Here is a 16979-nt window from a genome sequence, read left to right as displayed (position 1 = left end):
ACGGATGAGTGATCACGCTGGAAAGCTTATTAGGATTAAGTTATATTATTTGAAAGATATTCTGAAATTTTTGTAATCATTGACATTAAACTTTTTGAGATAATTGTTACACAAAATAGTGTACAGAAACAATAAAAAGAAAAAAAAAAAGAAAAAAAATAATAATAAAGATTTTATACAATAACAATAGGTGATCATTTTATTCTAAATGATCACCTAATAATAATAAAGATTTTATACAATAACAATAGGTGATCATTTTATTCTAAATGATCACCTAAAAAAACTAGATTTGAACTCGTCACTTTGACGAGTTAGTTAATAAACCGAACAACAAACGCAAAGTGCATGTCATACATTAGAAAATGCGCACCGCCAACAAAGAGGCACTACTGCTGTTTCGCACCACACCGTTATATCTTCGATTTCTCATACAATTTTTCTCACACTCGCATCATACCATTTTGGGCCATTATGTTACATGTTCACATGATAATTGCCACCGTTAATTTACCATTTTGGTATATAAGTACTCTAGGCGTTGTTTTCTGTGTTCTGATGATGAGAATAGTTTCTCGAAACATGTCGAGACATTTTATGGCAGCTTGCCTATTTATCAAATGCCTCACAATCGACAGTTTGGTGGAATCATACATGATTTATCTAAATAATAATTTAAATATGAAATGTGTGGAACACAAAATTAGGAAAACGAAGTCCAGCTGCATAAATGTGACCAACTCATGTGCGACTATTATACTGAAATGAGGTTCTGCAGACTTCACAGTACAATTATATAGGGACTTTTATTTAGATTGAGTGAACGTGCACACGACGGTTCTCATCAACAGATATATGAATAATTAGATAGTGGACATTTACGTTGACGTAGTAACCTTGGGATCTGACCTTGTAATCTCCATAGTAGCACTCGTCTTTGGTGCTATTTCACCGCGCTGGGTCGGTGGAAGTACACGGGCTTAGGCCAGGCTAAGTGTGTAGCTTAGGCATAGCTGGGCCTCTACTCTAGCATAGATCCTTAATCCTTTCTGAACAAAGGCTGGCGTCCTAGTGATAAGAAGACCCAGGCCATAACCTGTATTATTAAAAGCTTTATTTAAAATAACCAATACAAATGAATAGTAATACATATATATACAAATATAATTTGACTGAAATTCACTTTACTACATTCTCAGAAAATCATCGCGAGATTCTCGACCATGATTTTGGGTAAACTTTTGCAGTGTTATGACGTCATATACGTCCACTGGTACTCCCAGAGAGCGAACGTCAAAATGCCACTGATATGAACAAAAGCGCTCAAACTTGCCAGCAGTCGACGTACCAGTCGCTTAGCGCAAGTTAAGCGCGTATCATAAAAATGACGTAGGGTAGCAGTCGACATAGTCGACGTGAAAATCTAAAATCTATACATTGACATTGAGGGGAAGATGTTGATGATGATGATGATGACAGAAAATTGCCAGAAATCAATGTATGTTTTATTTATATTTTTTTAAAATTTAAAACTGTAGAGGGCGGTAATCATACCACATGAATAATAATACTTTATGCTGACGTACGTAAAACGAGAATAAATAAAATATTATTTTGTTTTTTAAAAACAATACTGTTTTAAACCATAGGCACATTTCAAAATCATATGTAAAAAACGTTTTGATTTTTAATTAAGTTATTATCTAAAATCGTCTAATCATAGATGGGGCAAATATTGCTAATCCTACGTCGTATTAACAAATTACAGAAAATGATTTTTTGTGTTAGTGAAAGTATTGTCATTGATTAGTGACTGAGATTAATTTTATTGTATAGGCTCTAGGCCTAATACAAATAATAATGATAATATATTAATAATAATTTATTGGAAGTTTCACTTTTACAACAGTGGCACACTTATGGTGATAAAGGTGCGTCCAAATAATAACTTAAATATTAATTTAACTTCTATTACGCCAGCTGAAAAAAAGTTCTTGCCTTTTTCAAAACTGAAAACAAACAATATTTTGTCGTCTAAATTTATTAATATTGTTAAATAAGATAATAATAATAATAATAGGATTTTTATAGCGCACATACCACTCAAGAGTGCTCAAGGCGCATTCGAAAAAAATAAAAAACAAGTCATACAAATTCCTGACAAATAAAATTTCTTTGGAGGGTCCGAAAATTCCGCAGTATGTTGTTGACAACGAGTTCAGTATCGTTTAAAATGTTTTGAAAGGTATTATTATTTTTTCGTGATGGTTGAATGTTGTGAGTGTGAAAAAAGTTTAGTGAGAAATCGAAGATATGGCTGTGTGGTGCGAAACAACAGTAGCGCCCCTAACTTGCCGAATACTTCATTGTATAGGCCTAAAAATGCCAAGTCAGACAGCGCCGTACGACGAGTCGTCTCGTCGGGAGAAATATAAACATGTTTGATTCGGACTACGTGCAAGTTTTGTTTCAGTTTTATTTCATACATACAGTAGTTTTATTACGTACATAACCAATATGTCCACTATAGGACGCAACGATGTCGTATGCGCAACACAAGCGAGTTAATCAAATGGTTCGGACAGTTGTAATTGATTACTTGCGTTGCGTCTACGTGTTTGCGTTGCGCCTACGTGTTTGCGTTGCGCCTACGTGTTTGCGTTGCGCCTACGTGTCCTATGGGAACCAAGTATTACAAAAGGAAATGTTGTTATTGATATGTGCCTATTTTACTGGACTTATTTCTGCTATTAATGTTGCAAATGATGGTAAAATATACAATAGTGGAACGGCCGACAGATTAAGAATCAATCTAAGAAAGGTTCATCTTTAAAGTGGCTCATTGACGTGGTCCAATGAATGGATCAAACTGCTCTATGCCACAGCCTTTAACGTCCACTCTGAATTCTTGACCACCCATAAATCCTTCAGCCATTGCAGGTATACAAGAGATGTATAGTTCTTGGTCACGATAAACACACCTGTTTAAATGTAGATATGACATTTCCAATGATAAATAATCTTTATTAAATGCTCATTATGATACAGTATCAAACATGTGTTCCTTTGATGTAGGTGAGTGGATATTTATTAGACTCTGGTTTGCATTTTCTATTTCTGTACAGTATTTTCAATGAATGATTTGTAGTTTTTGTGTGGGGTTCTGCCAAAGAGAGCAATGTTCATGTATCAAAGATTTGATTTTGATTTGAAATTTACCTGCAGTAGTCATCTCGTCCGTCTCCATTTTGATCTCGAACATACAATTCTCCGGGACGACCTGGTTCAAACATTCCATCAAATCCATAATTGAATTCACTCACACCTTCGCTGCCAGCTAGAGCGCAAGTGAGGTCTAAGTTGTTGTTTTCATCCCTAATAACTCTGACAAGAAAGAAAATGATATAATATTTGTCATTACTTCAGTAAGATCAAGTTTGCGACAATGGTTTCATACTCGTTGAAACCTACGTTACTGCAGCTGTCATCATCACAACTTGTTCAGCATTGTCCACTCTGTTATTATTATGTACCCAATTATTTTTGATTTACAATATTGATAACACAATTTTCAAATCATTACGATTTCGATTTGCGACGACCAAGGATATGACTCCATGTTATTTTATTTTGGTTGGGCAATTGTTAAGTTGTCAATTCAATGACGTAATGCACATTTAACGTATTCGGAAATCGAAAGCTCCATATAGTGTATATTATCAGAATACTGTAGTTACCTGCAGTAATCATTAGCAGCTCCCTGTCCTTGGACATCCACCCAGCCTCGGAAGTATTCCGACAGGCCAGGAGTAGTGATGTCATATCGTCTGGATTTAATTTGTACACAATTTGAGGAAGATGATTCTTCGCCATCAATAGGTTGGTCGATGCTCTCTTCTGTAAGTGAAGCGTGAAAATGTCAGTCTCCAACATAGTTAGCCCTACCATATGTTATTATTATAGCACATCGAGAACTAGCACGGCGGGATAAACGAAAGGGCAAAGTGCCTCGCGGTCGTTTTCAAAAGACGTTTACATTAATCTTTTGCTTTAGCTTTAACGTTGAATTAGGGCAATTAATGACAGGAACGATTTACCAGAGAAGGCAGTTAAGGTATCATCTGTTAATAAAGTCAGAGGTTGAGAAACTGGTTAAATCATCCACTGAAGTTCAACCAATAACAACGCGTGGGAAGGATTGCTAGAGGGAGGGGCAAGCATTTACTACGCCTAACAAAGTAAAATCTCAAGGTGCCATTACGTTCCGTCTCAAAACAGAAAATATAGTAGTGTACATTAACATTAACAAAAATATTCTGTACCATTATCTACTGATCCTGTATTGCAATTGTCGGCAGGCATGAGATGACATTGAAGAAGTTCACTTCCACTCTGCCCCAAAGATGCAAATGCATTTCCACATTTACTGGCAACTGCTTCGCACAAGCTGCGACAGGGAAGCAGTAGTGGTCTATCTGTACACGGTGGGGAAAACATTGAGCAGGCATATACTTTCAAATCAGGAGCACAGTCCGATGAGATAAATGGAAAAAACGATCCCATAATACTCGCTGCTTCATCTTGCGATGTACTTCCGATGAGGTTTGGAACTCGTGTTGTATTATACGACAATCCTTCACAGTATGGATTTCTAAGTGGTTCACATCCGCCCTGTTGAAGATTAGGCACTGTTGGACCTGAAAAGAAAATGGTCATATTTTACTTATGGTAATTTTCCATGAATATGAGAAGGGCTAAAATGAATTTAAGCCAAATAATTGTTTAGTGTATACAATGTCGAACGCACCCAGCGACGTGAAACCCACACACATCCCATCGGCAGGAGACTCAAAATTCATTTACAACAAGCTTTCAAAACTCATGGATGTTCGATAACATAGGCATCTATATTGAAAAGATAATGTGCTTACTTGTTACCGTGACATTCTCAACATTTATGTCTTCATTGCATGTATCTTCCTCATTCGTAAACTTCGAACACTCCAATTCTTCAGGCCATTTCATGCCCACTAGTGACAGAAAATCCTGGCAATCATTACTTACTCGTTCACACATGTTGCGGCAGGGTTTAGCGCTGCCTTCTGGCGTGCACTTTGGTGCGTATACTGAGCACAGAAATGAAATCATCTCGGTTGAGCAATCTAAGCCAATCAGCATAGTGTTTTCAATGAAACCGTTCATGGCATCGACCTGGGACGTGTGCCCTAAAACGTTTGGTAAACGTGTCATGTTGTATGCCATATCAACGCATACGGGTAACGCCATATATTGACAAGAACCGTCTGCAATAATCCCAGTATCTGAACCACCAACGACTTCTTCAACTGTGATTCCACCATCATAGCAGCCTTCGTTTGGCAAAAATGAACACTCTAATTCATTAGGCCAAGCAAATCCAAACTGATTCATCAAAGATAGACATCCATCTCGTGCCATTTCACACAACCAACGGCAAGGCTTCATCGGTGCGCTTTCAACGGAGCAGTTTGGAGCATAGGCACCACACAAAAACACCTTCAAGGCAGGCGAACATTCAATTTTAACTAACGGGTAAAATTGATTGATAACAAGTCCAGCCGTTTCTTGGGTTCTATGTGTGGCCATGTTGGGCATCCTTGTGTGAGTATAACCTATATCTCTACACATTGGAATCGTAATAGGTTCACACTGATCATCGACTTGAGGTGGCATTGTTGATACTGGAAAAACAAAAATATTACAATATTAAATTTCATGTAATTTACCATATGATATATCATAACGTAAGTTATGTAATGTTATATAGTTCTTTCGCCCTTATCATGCTTCCGAGTTTTCATTCTCTCAGGTGGCATAATATCAGTCTTTTTCGAAACAAAGATGATTTTTTACTTAGCACGTTTAATAAATCTGACCCCTGATGCTTACTACTGTACTGCACTAGAATCTTTTAACCTACGACAATACACTAAAGGCGACGAAAAACGAATACGAGAATAAAAAGTACGCTACACTGCAAAGATATAACGAAACGAATAGCTGACTTGTTGTCAGGTACATTATGGATGTATGTTGCGTCTGTTTTACCTGCATCATATTCTGCACATCCAGGATATTCATTTGTGAATTGTGAACATTCCCATATCTCTGGCCACCTTATCAACACCGTCTCTCGGCACTCATTCTGCACACGTTCACACAAATTACGACATGGTTTCGCATATCCTTCTGTCGTGCACTTCGGGTGTGTATAAAGAACATACGAAGGGTATCATCGACGTTGAACAGCGAGTTGCAAGTATCTGTGTGTTATCAAATAAGCCTGCAAAAGCTTCCTCTTGTGTTGTATGACCATGGATTAAAGAATAGAAGGATATGCATCGACGTGAGATCAAGGGTTCCTTGACTCTCGCCGACAGACCGCGGACCACCCACAATGTTACAGTTTAATTAATAGCATGGTAACAACGAAACGGTCGCGTGCCTCATATTGTTTACTGTACATGTGCAACGACATTTAACCTTGTTGGCTACGCTTCTTTCGCGTGTTCTTTGGTGGCATGATGTTTTTAGCGCTAGCAACAATACATATTTGAACAGTATAATCAGTGGCGAACGGCTATGTGCGCTCACTGGCTAAACCCAGGGGCCCTGAAGCTTGGGGCCCATGAGCAGTGCCCAGAGGAACAGGCATAAAATATGTGTAGGTCTACTTCATCAATATACCAGATAAAAACAATACTAATTTAAGATCACAAACTATATTTAATGTAAAAATAATACTATATGGTCCTATTGCGATAACTTTTTTCGTCTTTAAACGGTTAAAAATGTGAAAAATAAGTCGATTCTAATAATTATAGCGGCCCGCTATAAATCCCAAAATGCATTGCGCGCGGATTGATATTTTTGTTTTTCACCTGTAATTCGCCCACTTTTCGATCGATCGTGAGGCCAAAACAAATGGAAGACTCCTAACTTTTCAGCGAAAATACCGGGTTTTCCCCAATTTGATCAACGGAGTCTGGCAAAAATAGAAAGACAATTAATGCAGCAACTATACAACGTCAGGCTAGGTATATAGCTAGCGTACGATGTTTGTACGTTACCGATGTTTACCAGCTAGGCCTACAAAACTAAGCCTAGCTAGGCTAGGCCTAAGACCGTCCACGAGAGGTCGATCGCCGCGAGCTACTTAGGTAGTGCATTGTTTCTCACTTTTTATCATAATTTACCATAAAACGTACATTTAAGACAAGGAATGACATGGTTTAATGTTTTTAAAGTGATATATATGTATTATTTTTCAAAAAACGTCCAAAATTGCAGGGAAGGGGTCTTTAAGTGTAGTAGATACAACGTGTAATCATGATCTATATACTCACCGTTGTCTTACTTCTTGTGTGAATAATAATAGGTACTTCGTTTGTTCGTGATTAAGTTTGCCCTGCGTGTACTTTTCAAAACGACCGCTAGGTAACGTATCGCAACTATACATAGCCAGCCAATCCCGGATCAGGGATCGCTGTTTTCATTCAATTAGGCCCGGTGATTGGATGTGATGTGGATGACATAACCACTAGCCAATCACCAGGCACTACAATTTAAATATAATCACATCGATAATTAAGGAGATTTATGAAGAAACCACTGCTTAGCCATATATTAAAAACACGATTGTTGTATATGTGAACACCGGCCACGCTAACAACATACATGGTCAAATGCATAATTTAATATTCTATAGATTAACGCAATTTTTAATGACAGAAGATGGCAGGCAAATAATGATAATTCAAATATAAAAAATGCATATTTTATTAATATTACCAACTACTTAAAATTACCAGTCGTAAGAAAGTGAATTTTTCGTAGTCCGATTGTGATGAAACTAAAACAGAATTGTTCAGCAATATATTTTTGTTGTCAAATAATCATCGACGCAGACATGTCAATAGAACATTCAGACTGCGCATACGATTTCTACATGGTTACGTTTTGGTCTAAAAAAAATGTAACAGTTGATTCGCAGCGTTCTACAGAGGGCCGCGGTTAGAGACACGGAGTTCAATGAGCGTGTTTGTTTGATTGGCAGCAGTGCTTTAGTATAGGCAAGCGCGTTGTAAAATCGTTTGATGTCACCGTCGATGCATATCCTTCTATTCTTTAATCCATGGTATGACCAAACATATATGGCAGACGTGTTTGCTTGTATGGAACACAGTGAACACGTGAGCAAAGTGATGTCTTCACAAACAGGTTCCACAGTGTGTTCAACTTCTCTTTTAATCCCACCGTCAAACAGTTTTCGTTTGGAAGAGACGCACAATCATAGTATCCACCATCAGGCCACTGGAACCCGTAACTGGGCATCAAAGGTGCACATCCAATCTTCGACATTTCACACAATGATCTACACGGTATTATTTCAGCATCGGTACACTTAATTTGGTGCATACATCGCACACAGGTATGGTTGCAGTGCTAATGAACATTCAATTTCCACTAGTGGCCAGAATTGATGAACCTGCAAAACTGCTGATTGTTGGCTGTATTCGCCAAATAGGTTAGGAACCATCGTGTGCTTATAGTTTAGGCTTTAGCACATTGGGATTATCAGTGGTTCACACTGAAGCGGTCCTACCGCAGTTGGTGTTGCTAATTCTGCAAATGTAAATTAAAAGAAAATATACATGCATACATGCCTGTTGGCATACCGTTGCCTAAAATAGGACTACATATTTTGAACGGGTAAAATTAATCCACTCAAAGTTTAATCGTAACATTTACCTTCCCTTGAGAATCCACCGTCAAAGCACTTTTCTGTTGGTAGTGCTTCGCAGTTTAGTTGTGGCGGCCAAGCAAATCCAAACTGCTTTAAAAGTGATGAACAGTCACTTTTAGCCTTTTCGCAAAATGACCTACATGGCGGCTGTGCAGGTGTGCCTTCAGAACAGCTTGGTGCATACATAGAACAAAGATATGGTTTAAATGCTGGAGAGCATTCATATTGAATAAGTGGTGTCAATGACGTCATTACAAGTTGAGCATCTTGTTGAGACATTTGCCCCATCATGTTTGGCACCACGGTATGAGAATATCCTAGAACATGTGATGCGCACTAACAGCAGTTTGTGCCACATTGTAGAGTCATATGCATTTTCCGAGCGAGTAAGTCCAATCACTAACATATTTTTCCTTTATTGTAGAGGACATCTTCATAACCACCGACAATGTAAAATTTAGTTCTTACCTTCTTCATCTTCGCTTGAGATTTCACCGTCAAAGCACTCTTCTGTTGGTAGCGCTGAGCAGTTTAGTTGTGCCGGCCAACTAAATCCAAACTCCTGTAAAGCAGATGAACAGTCACTTCTCGCCTTTTCACAGAAAGACCTACATGGCGGCTGTATTGGTGTGCCTTCAGAACAGCTTGGTGCATACAGAGAACAGAGGAATGGTTTCAGTGCTGGAGAGCATCCGTATTGTATAAGAGGAGTAAATGACGTCAGTATAAGTTGAGCGTCTTGTTGAGACATTTGCCCCAGCATCATGGTTGAAGAATATCCCAGATCTTGACAAGTTGGAATTGTCAAAGGTTCACATTGTGAATCTAATTTAAAAAGTACAATACATCATTATAATAGTTTTTTACAACTTTTTTCTGTGACAGTACGAATAGACATAAATGTGATACGCAGTGCGTGTCAAGTTTGTGTCTCATCGTAGAGCCATGGCAATTTTCTACAAAAGTTAAAGTCAAATCACGAACAACTTATTTTGAAATTTTAAAGACTTCTTCAGAGCCATCAACAATGTTAAGTCTAGTTCTCACCTCCTTCACCTTCGCTTGAGGTTCCATCGTCAAAGCACTCTTCTGTTGGTAGCGCTGAGCAGTTTAGTTGTACCGGCCAACTAAATCCAAACTCCTGTAAAGCAGATGAACAGTCACTTCTTGCCTTTTCACAGAAAGACCTACATGGCGGCTGTATTGGTGTGCCTTCAGAACAGCTTGGTGCATACAGAGAACAGAGGAATGGTTTCAGTGCTGGAGAGCATCCGTATTGTATAAGAGGAGTAAATGACGTCAGTATAAGTTGAGCGTCTTGTTGAGACATTTGCCCCAGCATCATGGTTGAAGAATATCCCAGATCTTGACAAGTTGGAATTGTCAAAGGTTCACATTGTGAATCTAATTTAAAAAGTACAATACATCATTATAATAGTTTTTTACAACTTTTTTCTGTGACAGTACGAATAGACATAAATGTGATACGCAGTGCGTGTCAAGTTTGTTTCTGATCGTAGAGCCATGGCAATTTTCTACAAAAGTTAAAGTCAAATCACGAACAACTTATTTTGGAATTTTAAAGACTTCTTCAGAGCCATCAACAATGTTAAGTCTAGTTCTCACCTCCTTCACCTTCGCCTTCGCTTGAGGTTCCATCGTCAAAGCATTCTTCTGTTGGTAGCTCTGAGCAGTTTAGTTGTGCCGGCCAACTGAATCCAAACTCCTGTAAAGCAGATGAACAGTCACTTCTGGCCTGTTCACAGAAAGACCTACATGGCGGCTGTATTGGTGTGCCTTCAGAACAGCTTGGTGCATACAGAGAACAGAGGAATGGTTTCAGTGCTGGAGAGCAGCCGTATTGTATAAGAGGAGTAAATGACGACAGTATAAGTTGAGCGTCTTGTTGAGACATTTGCCCCAGCATCATGGTTGAAGAATATCCAAGATCTTGACAAGTTGGAATTGTCAAAGGTTCACATTGTGAATCTAATTTAAAAAGTACAATACATCATTATAATAGTTTTTTACAACTTTTTTCTGTGACAGTACCAATAGACATAAATGTGATACGCAGTGCGTGTCAAGTTTGTGTCTCATCGTAGAGCCATGGCAATTTTCTACAAAAGTTAAAGTCAAATCACAATCATTTTGAAATTTTAAAAACTTCTTCAGAGCCATCAACAATGTTAAGTCTAGTTCTCACCTTCACCTTCGCTTGAGATTCCACCGTCAAAGCACTCTTCTGTTGGTAGCGCTTGGCAGTTTAGTTGTGCCGGCCAACTGAATCCAAACTCCTGTAAAACAGATGAACAGTCACTTCTCGCCTTCTCACAGAAAGACCTACATGGCGGCTGTATTGGTGAGCCTTCAGAACAGCTTGGTGCATAAACAGAACAGAGGAATGGTTTTAGTGCCGGAGAGCAGCCGTATTGTATAAGTGGTGTAAATGTGCTCAGTACAAGTTCGGCGTCTTGTTGAATCATTTGACCGAGCATGTTCGGCATCATGGTAGATGTATATCCCAGATCTTGACATGTCGTAATCGTCAGAGGCTCACATTGTGAATCTTCTGCGGTTGCTATTGTTGAAACTATAATTATAAAAGACAATGTTATTCAAATTAGTGTTTATAAAATAAAATTATGCTACCATAAACTAAATACCGAAGTTGAAAAAATAAAAACCCGGTTTTAATTGTATGTAGTTTATTGCAATGGAGTATCGTACGGTAGGTACGTGCCGGTTACTGGAAATAAAGTAATTTGTAAAAATGTAAATAGTGCAAATAAAACAGAAAAGAGAAAAAAAGAGGAAAAGCACTAAAAAAGAGAGTAAACAAAAAGCACGGAAAATGCTATACTATACAAGAAAATTGTTATTGAGTTGCTGGTGATTCTTTATATTTATTGATAATGTTTATATGTAATATAAATGAATGATCTCTTGCAGAGTTTTTTTTTTAAGATGTAAGGGGAAACTTAATATTTATAAATGAAAATATTTATTTATTTATTTAAAAAGATAATACACAAATATAAAAAAAAAATTGTTTATTAATCAAAATGATTATATTTTGAAATGAAATAAAGGTGAGTGAACCTCACAAAAGAGAGAAAAAAAAGGTACGTGCCCAGGGAAAGGATATATTTCACCAAAGGTTTGAAAAATCTTAAGCCGTACAAATATTTCGAGTAATTCAGCAAAATTTCCATTGATTCCTGCGTTAAGATTTTACACGACGCGCCTGCTGTGTCGTGAAAACAACAACCTACCTATTGCGATTAGGTGTTGCTTCAACCGTTAAAGGTGGATGACGGTTGTGCGTGTAAGATATCAACTTACCTGGTTCACTGGCATCAGAACCCTTCGCAGGAAAACCAGCGTCGTAACAATTATCACTTGGGAGACTTGAACAATTTAAATGATCTGGCCACTTATATCCAACACTTTCCATGACTTGAACACAGCCGTCTTTCGCAGCCTCGCACAACGATCTACAAGGAGTTGCCAGTGAGCTTTCTGGACAAGGAGGCAGGTAAGACACACATAGATAAGGTTTCAATGCCGGTGAGCACTGAATTGTAATCAAAGGAGTGAATTTATCCACCTCTGATCCCGCTGCTTGCTGACTTGTTTGATTAAATCTGTTAGGCATCATGATGTCGCTGTATCCTACGTCATTGCATTGGGTGTAAGTAAGAGATTCGCAGGCTAAAAGATACAGGGGAAAGAGTGTATTAAAAGAGACTACACAGAACTGAACAGTGTTATCGATGTTGTAAACATTTCTATAAACATATCACAACAGACAAACATTTATACAGCTTTGTTGCATCATGATGATGATTTATTCAGTTTCAAAAAAATTGGAAGTGATTCTAATTTTCAACTAGCAAGTCTAAAATATATTGAGATATTGCGATAAATTTCAGTTGCATATAGATTCACAAATTGCGCGAGAAACACACATCTAATAAACTGTACCTTTAATATATGTCATCTGCTGAAACAAACAAATCATAACTGTTACTTACCAGGTGAAGCTAGAGTTGCAAGCTGGCTAGTAGGAGCCATGGTTGTCAGAGAAGACGGTACAAGCTCATCCATAACCGTTGCACAACCGCTTGTTGGAAAAGAACCGCATCGAAGTTCAGATGGCCATTTAATTTTCAGGCGTCTAAAACTTAGTTTACAGGGTTTGAACGCGCTGTTGCAGAGTTTTCTGCAAGGGTTAAAAAGAACATCTACTCTGACGTTATTTTCTAAAGTGCACCCTGGGAAATAAGCGGCACAGACGAACTTTCCAAAGTCGTCTGAACATTCGCCATCAGCTGCAATGAATCTTTCAAATGCAGTTACGGCTTCGGAAATGCTTCGGTGGTAGAAATGATTCGGGAAATACGTTCCTGTAAAGCCTAGTCGACGACAGTATTCAACAGGAACATCGATGCATCTACCTTCTGTGGTACCTGAAGTAAAAAGCAAAATATTGATTATTGATTGATTGAGTAGTCAATATCGATCAAATGTAATTAATATATAATTGATGTCTATTAAAAATGATCAATCTAGTAGGCCTAATCGTAAAAGCCATTATAATATTATTCTTGGCTTTAATTAAATATCTTTGTAGGGATCATCCAACTTTTTTTTATGTAATTTCTTCTTTCAAAGTTCAAATTCCTTTATTGTAATCAATTGATTGTATAAAATACATAGAAGTTGAAAAGAAATAAAAATATTAAAACGTTAAGATAAAAAAGTAACACTAAACAGTTTTTTAAAGTAATACATTGTTGAGTCAATGGATATTGGACATTTTCATATTAACATAATTTATTCTTATTTATTTCACATCTTCAAATGTTTTGTTTGTAGGCGGTAGGCTTATTTTCCCGTTATGCCTTCGTTGTAGGCCTATATATCATACGTTTCCCTCTTTTTTAACAACAGTGTATTTCATGGAGAAATAATCTCCATGGTGTAACCTAATCAATCAAATAGAAATCACATGTCAATTTTAATCAGACATATTATTTTATGTATGTAATGTGCAGATTTCCCATTCCATTGTTTTCACAATCTTGTGCCTACTCATGTTTGGTTTGAAGGTCGTATCCCATGTGTAAAGATACCAATCACTGTGGGTTATGTAACTGGTGTTGATTACATTAGGAAGCTACAAACAAACATTGCTATATTATACCTTTAAATTGTTGTTAAAAAGGTTTTAAGTAGCCGGGCTACTTAAAGCCTTTTTAACAACAATTTAAAGAAATAACATAACAAAAACAATTGCCGTTGAAACCACTAAAAATGTATAATTAATATACAGTAATCATTACAGATACACTCTATGCCACCCTATTGCTACACAAAAATGATATAGCCACACAAAAAAAGCAAAATACTGCAAATTCAGATTTTTATTGTTTCGCGGTATATTGCTAAAATCGACATTTTATACTGAAAATGTTCGTTGCAATGCATGTAGTAAAATATATATTATTTCCATTAAATATGGTCGTCACTCACATTTAATTTTAGGAGAGGTAGGTAGGCCTACATTGTAATTTGTTTTTATTTCGATTTTATACAGGCATAGAGTAACAACATTATTAGTAATAAGTGATCATGGAAACATTATTTTACTGCATTTTATTGCAATCGTAAAATTGTTAAATGTTTTTTTTTTCAATGGAGCAGTAGAAATATTATATGATACATTTTGATTACAATACAATAATGTGTCTAATAATTAGTCTAACTAAAAGTTTTCTAAATAAAATTGCATACATTTTACTGCAGCAACTGTAGTAGAATAATGATCCTTAGAGTCGGAATGAAAAGTTAAGAGTAGTTTATTTAAAGAGATAATTCAATAAATATCGACCGATGATAGATGTGGAATGGAGGAAGATGGTTTAAAAACATACCTGATAAACACGCAGCAACAAAGAACAGTATCGAAAGGCAAACTTGGATGGTCGTCATCTTCAAACGTCTGATGCGTTTGGAGTCTGAATCAAGTTTGATTAAACTGGGTGATGACTTCTGTATAAATGCCAAGCCAAACTGAGCCTAGTGCCTTATAACATGAAGCAAGCAAAATACCCGCAAGTTAATAGGCTATTTTGTCCGGACTTGCTAAACAATGTCGCAGGTACAGACTTATTGCGACTAGTCCATGTAACGGAAGATAATCGAATGACACTCAGCGCCAGGTACTAGCTACTATTACCTTGACATCCTCCGCTTACAGCATAATTTAACCTCCTGAACTATTGAGTATTATCGGATTTTAATGAACGGGACCTCACACATAGCATCTCCGGGCCTACCCACTCATCTCCAACAAACCGGGCATGGTACTGTAATTCTCCGCGTAGGAGTTTCAATAATAATTTAAAAAAAATGAAGATGCAACATAATAACACATTTTGTTATACAAATATTGTGAACATCCTATCCTCTGAAACTACATTTTAACGTGTTTTTTAAATGTTTGTATATAACCTAAACCATAAACTCGCCATTCGCCACTGATAATAACAGACACCGATTAAACTATTTGTTCAGCACATATAATTGTTTTTAACTGACAAGAATTACTGTACCATTACCGACATTTATATTTGAAATAAAGGAAAGATTGATTGATTGATTGATTAAATAATTGATTAATTGGTTGGTTGGTTGATTGATTGATAAGTTCAACAAAAAGTTAGGCCTAATTATATTAAACCTATAATAATTCCTCCTCTCATATTCAATCCCTGTTTGTTTCTTCTGGATGGAAGCTGCAACCGGTTGGGGTTATTTTACATAAATTAGTTGACACGTCCTTCAAAAAGTATGTAATTCCATACTACAATGTATTAGAGGACAGGAAGTGGGCCTATTTATGCATTGAAACATGCTGGTAAAAAAGACTGGAAAACTCATTAGTGGGTTACAGATTCCAGGATGTATAAGGGCCTATTTATAAATATATTGATATTAAAAGCAGAATTCTTGGAAAAAGAAAATAATTTATAATTTGTTTTGATATAATTTCATCGAGAAATCAGGGTTAGGGATGATAATAATAATAATATGCTAATTCCTACTTTTTTTCACTTTACGCCTATTAAAATATAATAGCACGTGAACAATTTTCCTCATAAAAATTGTTGTATGTGTTATTATATTTAAAACAATCTCCTTTTGTGTATCTATTCTTGTGTCTTTCACTTTACTCCTCTTCATTTCCTTTCTCACGGTTCCTAATGTTATCCAGATAATCACAGCTCTTATCTGATCGATTAAAGATGCACTGTCATTCCCATGCACTATACGAGGACTTATTTTAATTGCATTCATATTACTAAACAATATTTTAAAATTCCGGGCTTTTTCGTATTGTAAGTAAGCTACATTTATTGGCGATGGTCTTTCAAACATTCGACCGATCACGCCATCGTAAAAACAATAAAACCGTGAAACTAGTTTATCTCATCATTCCGTTGCTAGGCAACATTTGTAAATAAAATCCTGTAGCCCGGTTTTTTATTTATGTCATCTTGACTGTTGTCAATCCACTGTGGAGTAGACTTCAGTGTGTTAATTGTAAAGGTCAAGGGTAGTATCGACGTACCGGTAGTTATTAATACTGTATAAATCATAATCAATAATTTAACCATGACTTGATTTTATTTGATGAATAAATCATCCAAAGGGATGGAGTTCGCATGTTACAGGGTAAGCTGCTACTTAGCGCATGTTTTAGTAACAAGGCCAACAGCCATAAGTCGCGTGCTAAAACGCATAGTGATACCGGACCGACAGACAGACCGACAGACCGACCGACCGACATAGCGAACTATAGAGTCGCGTCCACGCGACTAAAAAGCAACGACCATGGGTTTATATAAAAACAATAAGGCTACAATAATGGAATAACCCTTACTCAATTATTCCTCTGTCAGGTAGTCTTCTAGCGATTAAGCGATTCGGCTTGTTGGTAGCAATTTTCGTGTCATACGTACTACTCCAGCTTTCGGTCGCGCTTGACTGCAACATGAAAAAAAATATAACTGAAGATTTGGGCAAGTCTAACTGTCAGGAGACATAAACAACCAATGTTGTATGATCAGCAGACAAGGCACATGGCTGTTTATTGTCGTCATCAGGTGTAATACCGTACCGTAAT

The 16979-nt window shown here is 37.0% G+C and overlaps 1 protein-coding gene across 1 annotated transcript; it reads right to left on the bottom strand.

Annotated features, from left to right (window-relative positions):
- Positions 1 to 2472: 2472 nt before the first annotated feature.
- On the bottom strand, positions 2473 to 15067 carry LOC144849503 (uncharacterized). Its single transcript, XM_078706431.1, has 12 exons — positions 14725 to 15067; positions 12823 to 13257; positions 12131 to 12499; positions 10992 to 11378; positions 10412 to 10774; positions 9833 to 10189; positions 9254 to 9610; positions 4932 to 5720; positions 4323 to 4697; positions 3738 to 3897; positions 3220 to 3384; positions 2473 to 2981 (listed from the first exon to the last, which is right to left on the bottom strand). Exons 1-12 carry the CDS (start codon positions 14780 to 14782, stop codon positions 2840 to 2842), a joined length of 3957 nt encoding a protein of 1318 aa, XP_078562557.1. The 5' UTR covers positions 14783 to 15067; the 3' UTR covers positions 2473 to 2839.
- Between the last annotated feature and the right edge of the window lie 1912 nt (positions 15068 to 16979).

Source organism: Antedon bifida, chromosome 8 (genome assembly GCF_963402885.1).
Source record: "Antedon bifida chromosome 8, ecAntBifi1.1, whole genome shotgun sequence".
NCBI classification, from domain to species: domain Eukaryota; kingdom Metazoa; phylum Echinodermata; class Crinoidea; order Comatulida; family Antedonidae; genus Antedon; species Antedon bifida.
The sequence above is the reverse complement of the archived record's forward strand: the minus strand, read 5'-3'. Positions and strand labels throughout refer to the sequence as shown.